Here is an 11,642-nt window from a genome sequence, read left to right as displayed (position 1 = left end):
AGAAAGTTTCTGCATCGTCCAGTCATGCTTTTTTCCAAATTATTACCAAAATATTTCACCAAATTCTTCATGTCAACTTAAAGAGCCCACAGCTTTGTGTCAGCTTTGCTTGGTTCATCTTACTGGGGGGCAGCTACATGGATGTCGGTGCAGTCCACAATCATTTTGCAGTTGAAGGCAGAATGAATTTATTATTGACTCAGAATGAAGCACAACTTCATGTCATACAATACATTGACTTTATTTGTAATTGTGTAAAAAAATATGAGCATTTATTAGCAAGCAGGACCTGCAGGAACAGAGAACGGTGATGGATGGAGCTGGGAAGAGAGAAGAATAAAGAAAAAAGATCAACTTTATTGGCAAGTTGTGGCATCTCTGGCATATACTTGCCACAGATACCACGGAGTAGCGGCCTCTGTGGCAGATGCCGGAAGTACTTGCCACTGCCTGAAATGAGCCACCCCCTACTGAGAATCTGACTCATCCGTCAGTGGCAGCGTGGTAAAGTCTGACAAGTTAGCCGGACTGCTGCAACACCAAGTGGCGTCATCCTAAACTCCTACCTCCCAGTTACTGTACGGATATTTGAGCTTTGGGCGGATTGTTTGGCAACAGTTCACTTCCCTCTTCTATGCCACACTACGCACAGAGCAACAGGCATGCTACCATCAGAAGTAAGCCGTAGAGTTGAACTTTAGTAAGTTTAAAGTTGTTGTTTTTCTCTGTCAGTATGGGTGACTCGGACGCGACTCTGAGAAGAAGGGCGACTTTCGCAGCGGGGTTAGGTGGAAGTATGCAGCCGATGAATGGGAAGTCTGCAGCGGCGTCTCAGAGCTCAGTGACCGCTGATTTGGGAAAAGATAATGGCCTGGGAAAACGAGACCGTATGGTGGAAACAGCCCGATCAAACTCAAAGAGTGAGAAACATAAACGCAGGAACGACATAAGTGAGAGAATGAGGTGAGTTTTAAAGCTACAAAAACAAACTGTTGTTTCGTCCGAGGAAAGTTTAGTTGAATATAAAAGTTAGACTTCAAAGGGCTAACGAATGACGTTATATTCACTTTAAGCTACTTTTATTAACGTTCTATTTAGTCAGCATGGCTTTTGAACTAGTTTGAGTGCAGCAGACATTGAGGGTTTAAATGTTGGACAGGGTCGTTTGAGGTCGCTCTGAACCAACCTTGTGGTTTTAAGTGTCTTTCATTCATACTTTAACCCCATCTGTTGAGCTTCTTGGCAGAATAACACACTTTAGAACTCACCCTGGATGCCCAGCGTTACTCCAGGTTGCTTCATTGATTAGGGGCGTGCCCGATAGTTCCCCGATGAACAGGGTGAATTGTGGGTAGACTTAATTCCCTTAGCCTAAAAAGGCTTTTTATATAATGTAATTAATACCCTGTGAACTGACTGAGCACCAGATCAGTCATTTAAAGAGCAATAAATCAGTACGATTTATTTTTGGTGTCCTATAATAAAAGTAGTTTGACAAACATTTAACCACACAAACTTCACCATTAGTTGTCTGAGCAGCTGCAACAACCTTTTTATTTATTGGGCGTAAACTAGTGTTAATAAAGCCTAATGTTTTAGGCTGGTATTTTCATCTTCCAATCTTTCCTTTCTTACTTTATTATATGTAATGTCTTGTCTTTTATCTGAACCCTGAGTCTGGAATAAAAGTTTTTGATTGATTGATTTACTGCCAGCAAATCTAGAGGTTAGACATGTAGGTTTAACAGTTTTTTATTTTTATTTTTTTACTGTTGGATTTATAGTTGATTCGTGAGTGAAATTAAAATAAATGTACCTTAAGCTATTTATGATGGTCATTGCTTCACCCATTACTCTGTTTTCTTTCATTAGCTGTCATAAAACACAGGAGTCCCTGCTGAGTTCATCCAGTGGTTTCAGTAACTACAGAGGAATCCTAAACTGGTGTGTGGTTATGCTGGTAAGAAAAAAGTGTGCATAGAAATCTAGGGTGGATATAAATGTTCACCAAAGCCATGTCCACACCAGGATAGGGCTGAACAATTATTTGAATTTATTGCGAATTGTAATGTGGACTAGTTCATTATCCAAATCACAGGAGCTGCAATATTTGTTAAAGGCCATTTTGAATATGCTATAGTATAAATTGATCCAGTGATACCGAGGTCTTCTTAAGAAAATAACTATGTTTGGTACCATTCAGCACAAAATCCCACCAGGATCATTTAAATGTATTTTTCAATGATAATGACAATATGGATGCAATAATTACAATTAGTTTGAGCACAGTTTGGCTTATTTTTACAAGTTAAATGAAGTTCTCAGTTTACTTTATTCATAATAAGTGAAGTACCAATAAAACAACAACTGTACCCTTACAGTACATACCGTAAGTAGCCTTGTTCTAATCCGATATTATTCAGTTTTGTTTTCACTAATATCAAAACAGAAGGAGAACTAAGCAGAAAATACACTGGCATGGATTAATACATTAAAATATTTCCAAATGATATACAATATAAAAGTATAGAAAAAATAGTCTTATCAAGGGGTTGTGTTTGACACAAAGACTTAGTGTTTCATTAAATAATGCAAATATTGAAGTTAGCTCCCATCATAACCCTTTTTCTTGTTAAAATTAATTTTCTTAAAATATTAAATTACGTGCAAGAACAATTCAACATTGACAACAAGTTAATGTCAAGCTCAACATCTTCCTCCTGTGTCGGGAATAAGCGAGAGAAAAAGACAAGGCTAGCCCTTCTGTTAATCCAGGCTTTGAACAGAGATTGTTTTGTTCATTGCAGGAGTTTTATTTTCTCCATTCTCACTGAACTTGTCCCATCCCCAGTCATAGAGCTTTTGTGCTGGGTAATGAGATATTACAATCCATTTAGAAAGACCAAGAGAGAGAAGGAGAGATATAAGAATGTGGGTAGGAGGATGAAGAGGATTGGAAATATGTAAAGGAGAAAATAGATGAGATATACTGTAGGGGAGCAACAGAAAGAGAGGTAATGCGAAAATATCCATTTATTGAATTAGAAGCATAGAAATCAAGAAACGTACACACTACAAAGGTTATTGTGGATGTACATGCAGGCAAGAGACACTGAACATTATTAATTCTTGCTCTGTGTTGCAGGTTTTGAGTAATGCTCGCCTCTTCTTAGAAAACCTGCTAAGGTGAGTACTGTACGTTTTTTTTTTCTTCCCTGTCTTTTTCTTCTACAGTATGCCTGTACCCAGTGTGGCCTTTCTAATGATAATCTTGTAAACCTTTTGCTGTAAAAATAATTTTCCAATTTCACAGTACGTGTAATCTAAAATTATACTTGCCAAGTAAAAGGTTTTCCAAAAAATGATCATCTTTATTTTGCACAGAGGTTTTACAGTACTAATCGTGTAATCTAATTTATCAGACACATTTTGATATCTCTCCTAGAAAGTGCAAAGGTGAAATTAATTCAATTAATAAAACGAAACCAAAGATTTCCCTGGTAAAGAAAGTGTGTTGTGTGTAGTTCTTTAATATGTTTTACTTTGAAGAAGATGGATTACATAAATTGTCTTGAAAATCAGCTCCTGTATTCGGTTAATATACATTTGATTAAATTGATATTTTCATTTTGATTTGTCTTTTTCTTCTTTCTTTTTGTTTGTTAGGTACGGCATTCTGGTGGACCCTATTCAGGTGATTTCCTTGTTTCTGAAGGATCCCTACAGCTGGCCAGCAGCATGCCTTGTTATTGGTAAGTACAAAAACGCAAAAACATGAGCAAAATCATATTTACATTTAGTAACATTAAGTGCTAAACTTTCATTAATGTTTATTCTTTAACTGATCTGTGTTGAAACAGTGGACATGTTTTTGGTTGTGTGATCTCACTTGTTTCCTTTTCTGATAAGCGAGCAGGCACATATCATATTCAAAGTTTTTTGCATATTTATTTGTATGGTATATTGCAGTGAAAGTCTGCAGTGGTGCAGCTTACAGTGTCTCTAGAGGGACAATCACCTGCCCTATATACTATGCTGCACCCTGCATGTGCTGCAGAGAGAGGAAGGGGGTGAGAGAAATGAAGAGCAAGAGAGGAGAAAGGGAGATGAGTGGGGGTGTAAGGAGAAAAGCTGTGGGGGGGTTATTTAAACGGAAGAGAAAATGAAGTGCTTTATGGTCTATATAGAGAGGGTAGGTAATAGGGGAAATGGCAGGGTTGAAAAACAGAGTTAAGTTGGAAAAAAGGGATAATAAAGGAGTGGGGAAGGAAGAAAGAGAGGGTCGATGTGAAGTGGTGCACAGGGTAAGAGGAGAAGGAGGGAGGGAGAGAAGGATGGAGTTAAGGTTAATGCCCGATGGCAAAGAGACAGGTGGGAATGGGAGTCTGTTTACAGTAGCATGGACAGTAGAGCAACTCATTCCCAGAGGGCATACTGTTCTTTGAGTCACTGCAGCAGACACACACACACACACACACACACACACACACACACACACACACACACACACACACACACACACACACACACACACACACACTCCCACACACAAATACCAAGACAAAAAGCAAATTAGAAGGCCACAATTTATGGTAGCCTAACAGAAAAGAGGGGAAAGTTTAGAAAACCCGCGTATAAAGTTTTACTGTTAGGCAAGTGTCCCTGGGAGGGACCTAAATAAAAATAAAACTGACTCTAATGTAAGGTATCTCACTGTCGTTTAAGTCTGTTGGTGCCTGAAAAACTCCCAAAGGCTGCTCTGTGCAGGTGCTAAATGGCGCTGTTTGTTGCAGTTTGATGCACAAGTAGGCTCAATAGTTGCTGTTAGTGAAAGATGCTCAACAGGCCTGTATCCAAAATAGATTTAAAAGAAACATTGGCAGGAGTGTGCCATGAGGTCTTCTGCTATTCAGGTGGGATAGTGTCTTTGTGTTTGATGAAGAACTAAGAATTAAATATAAACTGTTACAATTCTCTTTTGGTAAAATGTATGAAACAGTCATGTTGAATAAAGGAAGTGGTACTTTACTTCTGGATCTTTTTCATTGGCTAATGATCACACTTTCTAAAATCAGGATATTGTTAAATCCAAAGGAAGTTCCCTATTATTTACTTCCTATTAGATTTAAATGACGTGTGTATGTGTGTGCACGTTCAGGCACACCCATTTATTTGCCCTGTCACTCTAACTAACTAGCAGTTGGCGTGTGCTGTGTAACACATATGTTCTGTTAGTGCCGGCTCATTTCTTCCATCAGGTGTTGATGTTTAATCATCCGTGTGTGTGTGTGTGTGTGTGTGTGTGTGTGTGTGTGTGTGTGTGTGTGTGTGTGTGCATTTCGTGTTTTCAGTTCATCAGCAAGACTTTCAGAGAGAGAAACTGATATGAATCGCTCTCTCTTGTTGTGTTTTAATAGCCTCCAACCTGTTCANTGGTGTGTGTGTGTGTGTGTGTGTGTGTGTGTGTGTGTGTGTGTGTGTGTGTGTGTGTGTGTGTATGCATTTCGTGTTTTCAGTTCATCTACCGTACAGTATCTGCTCTGAGAATAAGAGGCTATATCCCTGCAGATAAAACAAACAAATTGCCAAATTGTGTTGTTGTGAGTGTTTAAGTGAAAACAGCAAGACTTTCAGAGAGAGAAACTGATATGAATCGCTCTCTCTTGTTGTGTTTTAATAGCCTCCAACCTGTTCATTCTGGTGGCTCTCTACACAGAAAGGCAGCTATCAAAGGTGAGTGGAGAAACTTAAACATCAGAGCACTGTGGATTTTAACTGAACTGTAGAATTTGGAGCACTTTCATAACTCCAAAGAGGGATTTCTACTAGCTGACCCTCCCCAACCGCATCTGCACATGTTCACCATCAGCATTTAGGGCATATGTCACTTTGGAATGAATATGGAGCATCCTGAAAACTTCATTTGGCCACCATCACCATAAATGTGGGTCAAAACATTCAATTGTCATTTTTAGCCACTGTATTCTACTTTTAAATAATAAGCTCAACAACAAAAGACTAAAGTTCAAGCATCGACAAACAAACTAAAGACATTTTGTTGGAAGATTTTGGTTAAAAATGGTAAACCTTCCTGTCTTTAGTTTATATAGTAAAACCTCCTGCTCTCCCTCTCTTCCTCTCTTTCTTCCCAGGGTTCCTTCACTGAACGTGTGGGATTTCAGGTCCATTGCATTAACATGGTAAACATGCTAACATTCCCTGCTGCAGTCGTCCTATTGGTCCCCTCCGTGACCCCAGGTAAGATTTTTGTTCACTGTCTTAAGATACCATCTCCGCAGCCTTGCTTCTACCTACCGTTCATAATAGAGACAAGTAGTTGACTAAAATAGTATCATGTAATATGCAGCCAAAGCATTATCCAGTCATTGGTAGTTAACAGTGTTTCCATGTGTATAAAGCAGGACATAATGTAACTGTGATAAAGATTAGGAGGACATTCCCATCCTTGCCCTTCAGAGAACAGTCGACCAGTTTGATAGTGCAGTAAAAGACATATCTTATACAGAGCCATAATTGGAGTCGGTTAGTGGTAATGGACCAGTTGGTCATGACTGGATTATTTCCAGCTGGCTCTTAGGGGAAGAGAAGAGAAGGGAGGAGTGCAGAGGAGAGGAGAGATGCCAAGGTAGGGGTGTGGTTTGCAGCACGGGGTCAACCAAGGGTCACCTTCCTCTGTCTTCATCAGGCTGCCTGACAGAAACCATGGCCGCCCTCCGAAAAACGGCAAAACTCACCTATAAAGAATTAGCAATTTTCTACAGATCCTGATTCACCAGCACACTATATGTCTTTGAGTGATTCATTTAAAGCAATATATCCAGTTTTTGTTTAATTTACGTTGTCTGATTGCTGCTTTGGTTATGTGAAACAAACAAGGACGATCATTTAGGAAGCCAGTGTCATTCATTTTCATTCAACAGGACATGTGACTCTCACCAAATGTTGAACATGCAATATAACAAAGATTGTGCTTCTATTTTGTAGTACTAATATGTGTACGAGAAAAGAGCATATTTCTGGTTTGAGGGCTAGTTATCCAACTTGCTGAACATAAAATACAAATCTTAATCCAAAGATCACATTTCTCACTTAACCCAACAATATTCCACAGTGTTTCACCGTTATCATACTGTAATATACTTAATATACAAAGTCTCAGTCCTCTTTTCCTCAAACTTTAGTTAGGCCAACTCAAACTCTACCTTAATCATGAGACACATAGTTAGTGTCTTGTGTCCTCTTGCAATTGGCACACATTTTAAATGATCATCTAGTTAAAGAAAAAGGATTATTGTACTGCCAATTTGGTATATCTTCCTCTCCTCTCCTCTCATCTGTTCTCTCTCTGGGAGGTAAAGGAGTCGGTCCATCTGTGTGTCTGTTCTCTTCTCTGCGCTGCTGTTCACACAGGAAGGGCAATGACAGAGGGCGTGCGTGCGTGCGTGTGCGTGCGTGCGTGCGTGCGTGCGTGCGTGTGTGTGTGTGTGGAGAGGGAGGTAGGTCTGCATCTACTGGGCACTGCTTATGTAACCCATATTCAGACATTGTACATAAAGCAGAGTGCAAGTATCGGATTTCAAGCTACATTTCAAATAGTATTAAATTCCTTTTCAAGAATACTATAGCGATAAGGGGAAACTATTATCCACCTTCATTATTTACACTTCTTTTGATGTCCTTTAATCATTTGTACAAGTGGGCTGCAAGGATTGTCTTTGTTTAGGATGAAGAATAGAATAGCTCTGTTCATCTGAGTTTTATTCTATTCACAAATACACTGTGGTGTGCATACAGTGAAGCATTCTCAATTTGCTCTGAACTGTGTGTAAACCACACTCTGCTTATGCAACCAGTATTCAACCATTGTGCATTAACCAATGGGCTTATAGGTCTACAGTAAGTATTACCTGTACAGTTTATTCTATTGAAGATGTCTGTCTATATCATTAAAACCTCAAGCTCTCTGATGTTCCTGATAGAAAAGAGTAAATATGAGGGCAAATTTTCTTTGGACATGCGTATTGATTCTTATGGAAGACAAATACCTTTTCAGCTTTCTTGAAAGAAGGTTCTCAAACAGCTCTCAGTGTGATGAATGAGCAAAGAAGAAATCCTCTACACAGCAGAATAACTAAGTCAGATGCTCACCCCGAATTCCCATCTGAGATCCAAACTTCAATTATTATCCATATTGCACATCCTTGAAAGAAAGTGTGTTTTTATTTTTCATTTAAGCTCCACCTCTCACTGTTTCTATGATTATTATTAACAGTAGCTTTCTTTGTAGCAAAAATTTAGTTGTCTGAAAGCCTTAGGAGAGCCAGAGAGACAGATGGTTAATGGATAAGATCTGCTGTGGTTTGATGCCAGGTGTAATGACCTCCACATCACCCTACTGGCACAACAGGCAGTTTTCCTTTGTGTGTTGCTGTACCAGTGTGTGGGTATATGCTTATTGTGTGTGTGTTTGTTCCCCTCTCTGTTCAGCATGGTCCTTTGCTATCAAGCATATGGTGACTATTGATGAAGCTGTGCTAGGCCTGTGTGTGTCTGTAGATGTGTACAATCACACGCTAAAAATGTGTTTATTTGTAAAACATCAAATATATTTTTATATTGACTCGTAAAAAGCACAGTTTTTGGGGTCCACACACACACACACACACACACACACACACACACACACACACACACACACACACACACACACACACACACACACACTGTATGATAATGTCCTTGGCATAGTTAGACTGCACTCATACTTTAAGCTGAGATGATTTATTTTACTGGGCTTGTTTTGCTGTTTGTTCCAGATCAAATAATGACCCTTTTTCTCTCATCATTTTCTCTTTCTTAAATCATCCCTTCTCTCTATTTGTTTTCATCTTTATTTTCTTACTTCCTGCTCCCTTTCTCCTCCTCTTTCCCCTTACCCCCTCCTCCCTTTTTCCTCACTATTTTCTACCATCTATTAGCTTTCCCTCATCTCTGCTTCCCACCTAAACGTCTAGGCAGTATATCAGTTCATCACAATACAGCTTGCTCCAAATCACAGTGTTAAATACAATCTGTTGTTCTCTCTCTCTCTCTCTCTCTCTCTCTCTCTCTCTGTCAGTTGGCGGTGTGTTCGTTGTTGGGACTCACACTATCCTCTTCCTAAAGCTTTACTCCTATAAAGACGTCAACAAGTGGTGCAGAGAGCTGAGCAGTGTCAAGGCAAAGAAACTGGCCAGGTCGCTGTCTTGTAAGTCAAAAAAACATGTGTGCCAAAATAATCCTGTAAAAAGTAGTTTGCATACTGTCTTACATAACACCCATTCAGATTGTCTTTGCTCATTTTAATATCAGTTAGTATGTTTTGCCTGTTACTGGCTCATGCTGTTACAGTGACATCTAATGGCAGACAGTTGATACTACATCTCTCACAAATCTACAGTTAAGCACACAGGAAATCTCCCAATACTGTGGGTAAATCTTGATTATTTAACAAAAAAGATTGTATTTCATCATCCACACACTCATCATATTTTCTCTGTATTTGTATAGACTTGTGTATACCACTACATGACCAGACACATACTTAACATGCATGTTTTTGTATTCATTCTGCCTGCAGGTCCCTCAGCGCAGCACTTAAATGGAGGCGACCGTAAGGTGTATTACCCTGGTAACCTCACCATCAGAGGTACTCAAACACATCTAGTTGTTGTATGAAACTTCATCAATGATTTTTTCTATCATGTGCCACGTCTCTTATTCGCGTTACATTTTTCTCCCATATTTAACTAACTATCACATTGACCTCTTCTCCATCTCTGTAGACATGTACTACTTTGTCTTTGCTCCAACTCTGTGCTACGAGCTCAACTTCCCTCGCTCTCCTAATATCCGCATGAGTTTCCTGCTCAGGAGACTGTTTGAAATGGTGAGGAAATATCTCATGTCAGCTTAAGCCAGAAGCCCCCCCCCCCCTTCTGCTGCAGCTGTACTGTCAGAGAGGTTCCTTCTCTCCTCATAATGACTGATCTCAGTGAAGGCTCGTACATTTTTAAAAGCATCTCCCTAAAAGTACTTAAAAGCAAGAAGACCTGCATATCTTTTGAGAGCTTAGTATTTGCTTTGAATTTTGATGAAGAACATAATGAAATTCCTTTTAAAGTCATTTGCGTATTTCAGGGAAAACAATGTTTTACATGTTTGTAGTTTTGACTTGTAAAGACACAAAACAAAAAAAGTTCCTGAAAGTGGAAAAATATTGTTTTTTTTTTCTGATGTCATGCCACTAATTATGTGTGTCTTTGTCCTCAGCTGTTCTTCATGCAGATGTTAGTTGGTCTCACTCAACAGGTACAGTCTTATAATGGAACTAATGTGTTATTCTATATTTAGTCTGTCCATTCACATTTTGTAATCGCATATATTCACAGTAGTTTGTGATTTAATTGCCAGAACAAGAAACATGAAAAAATGACGAGTAATCTTTTAAAAAGGATGCCAATATATACAATTCACAGTTTGTGGTGCGTGTCTGAAAAACTTATTTTTGCTGTGTTTCTTTTTCTTGCACCAGTGGATGATTCCCATCATTGAAAGTTCCATGAAGCCACTAGAGGTGAGGAGGATAGACAGGGTGTCCACGGGGTCTTAAAAAGTATTAAAAGTTGATAAATCAATTTAGCGAAAATGAAGGCTATTAAAAAGTATTAAACGGCATTTTCCGTTTACGCCGGTTGTTAAACAACATCGTTATGGGGAAATGCAAGTCTGCGTCCAAATGGTTGGAAGATAAGGAGGAAGGACAATCAATACTGTATATAGTCAATGTGAGGTAAAGTGTGTCGCCAAGGTAACCGGTTAAAAAGTTAGTAACCACTGTAACATTTTCTCTGTTTACTAACCCTTCTGACTCCGGAGGGACTCCGGAGGGACACTTAAAAAGAACTTAAAGACAAACCCATCTGCTGGTTTTGGGAATAGAGTTTATTGCCTTTTTTTAATAAGCCTATTTCCTGTAATACAACTGAATATATATCCTAATTTTGGTGGATAAAGTGTATAAGCCAGCAAATGTACAAATAACGAACCCTCTATTTCTCTATTCCACTTTTGAAGTATTTGTATTTTAATGTCTGAACACACTTCTGCTTCTGTAACCAAATCATTTCCCAAAATGGGATCGATAAAGTATCTATCCATCTATCTATCCATCCATCTATCCATCTATCCATCCATCCATCCATCCATCCATCCATCCATCCATCCATCCATCCATCCATCCATCCATCCATCCATCCATCCATCTATCATCTATCCATCTATCCATCCATCCATCCATCCATCCATCCATCCATCCATCCATCTATCCATCTATCCATCTATCTATCTATCCATCCCTCCCTCCCCCCCTCTCTCTCTCTCTCTCTCCCTCTCTCTCTCTCTCCATTTATCTCTCTATCCATCTCTCTCTCTCTCTCTATCTCTCTATCTACCTACCTCTCTCTCTCTCTCCATTTATCTCTCTATCTATTTATCTCTCTCTCTATCCATCTCTCTCTCTCTATCTATCTCTCTCTCTCTCTCTATCCATCTCTCTCTCTCTCTCTCTCTCTCTCTCTCTC

The 11,642-nt window shown here is 39.2% G+C and overlaps 1 protein-coding gene across 1 annotated transcript; it reads left to right on the top strand.

Annotated features, from left to right (window-relative positions):
* The first annotated feature begins 491 nt into the window (after nucleotides 1-491).
* Nucleotides 492-10,672, top strand: LOC104952233 (diacylglycerol O-acyltransferase 1-like). Its single transcript, XM_010779022.1, has 11 exons — nucleotides 492-963; nucleotides 1,873-1,960; nucleotides 3,146-3,186; nucleotides 3,667-3,752; nucleotides 5,681-5,733; nucleotides 6,153-6,258; nucleotides 9,140-9,268; nucleotides 9,641-9,709; nucleotides 9,846-9,949; nucleotides 10,333-10,371; nucleotides 10,595-10,672. Exons 1-11 carry the CDS (start codon nucleotides 734-736, stop codon nucleotides 10,670-10,672), a joined length of 1,023 nt encoding a protein of 340 aa, XP_010777324.1. The 5' UTR covers nucleotides 492-733.
* The last annotated feature ends 970 nt before the right edge of the window (nucleotides 10,673-11,642 follow it).

Source organism: Notothenia coriiceps, unplaced genomic scaffold (assembly GCF_000735185.1).
Source record: "Notothenia coriiceps isolate Sejong01 unplaced genomic scaffold, NC01 NC01_scaffold00019760, whole genome shotgun sequence".
Taxonomy (NCBI): Eukaryota; Metazoa; Chordata; class Actinopteri; order Perciformes; family Nototheniidae; genus Notothenia; species Notothenia coriiceps.
This window is presented reverse-complemented; position numbering and strand designations above follow the sequence as displayed.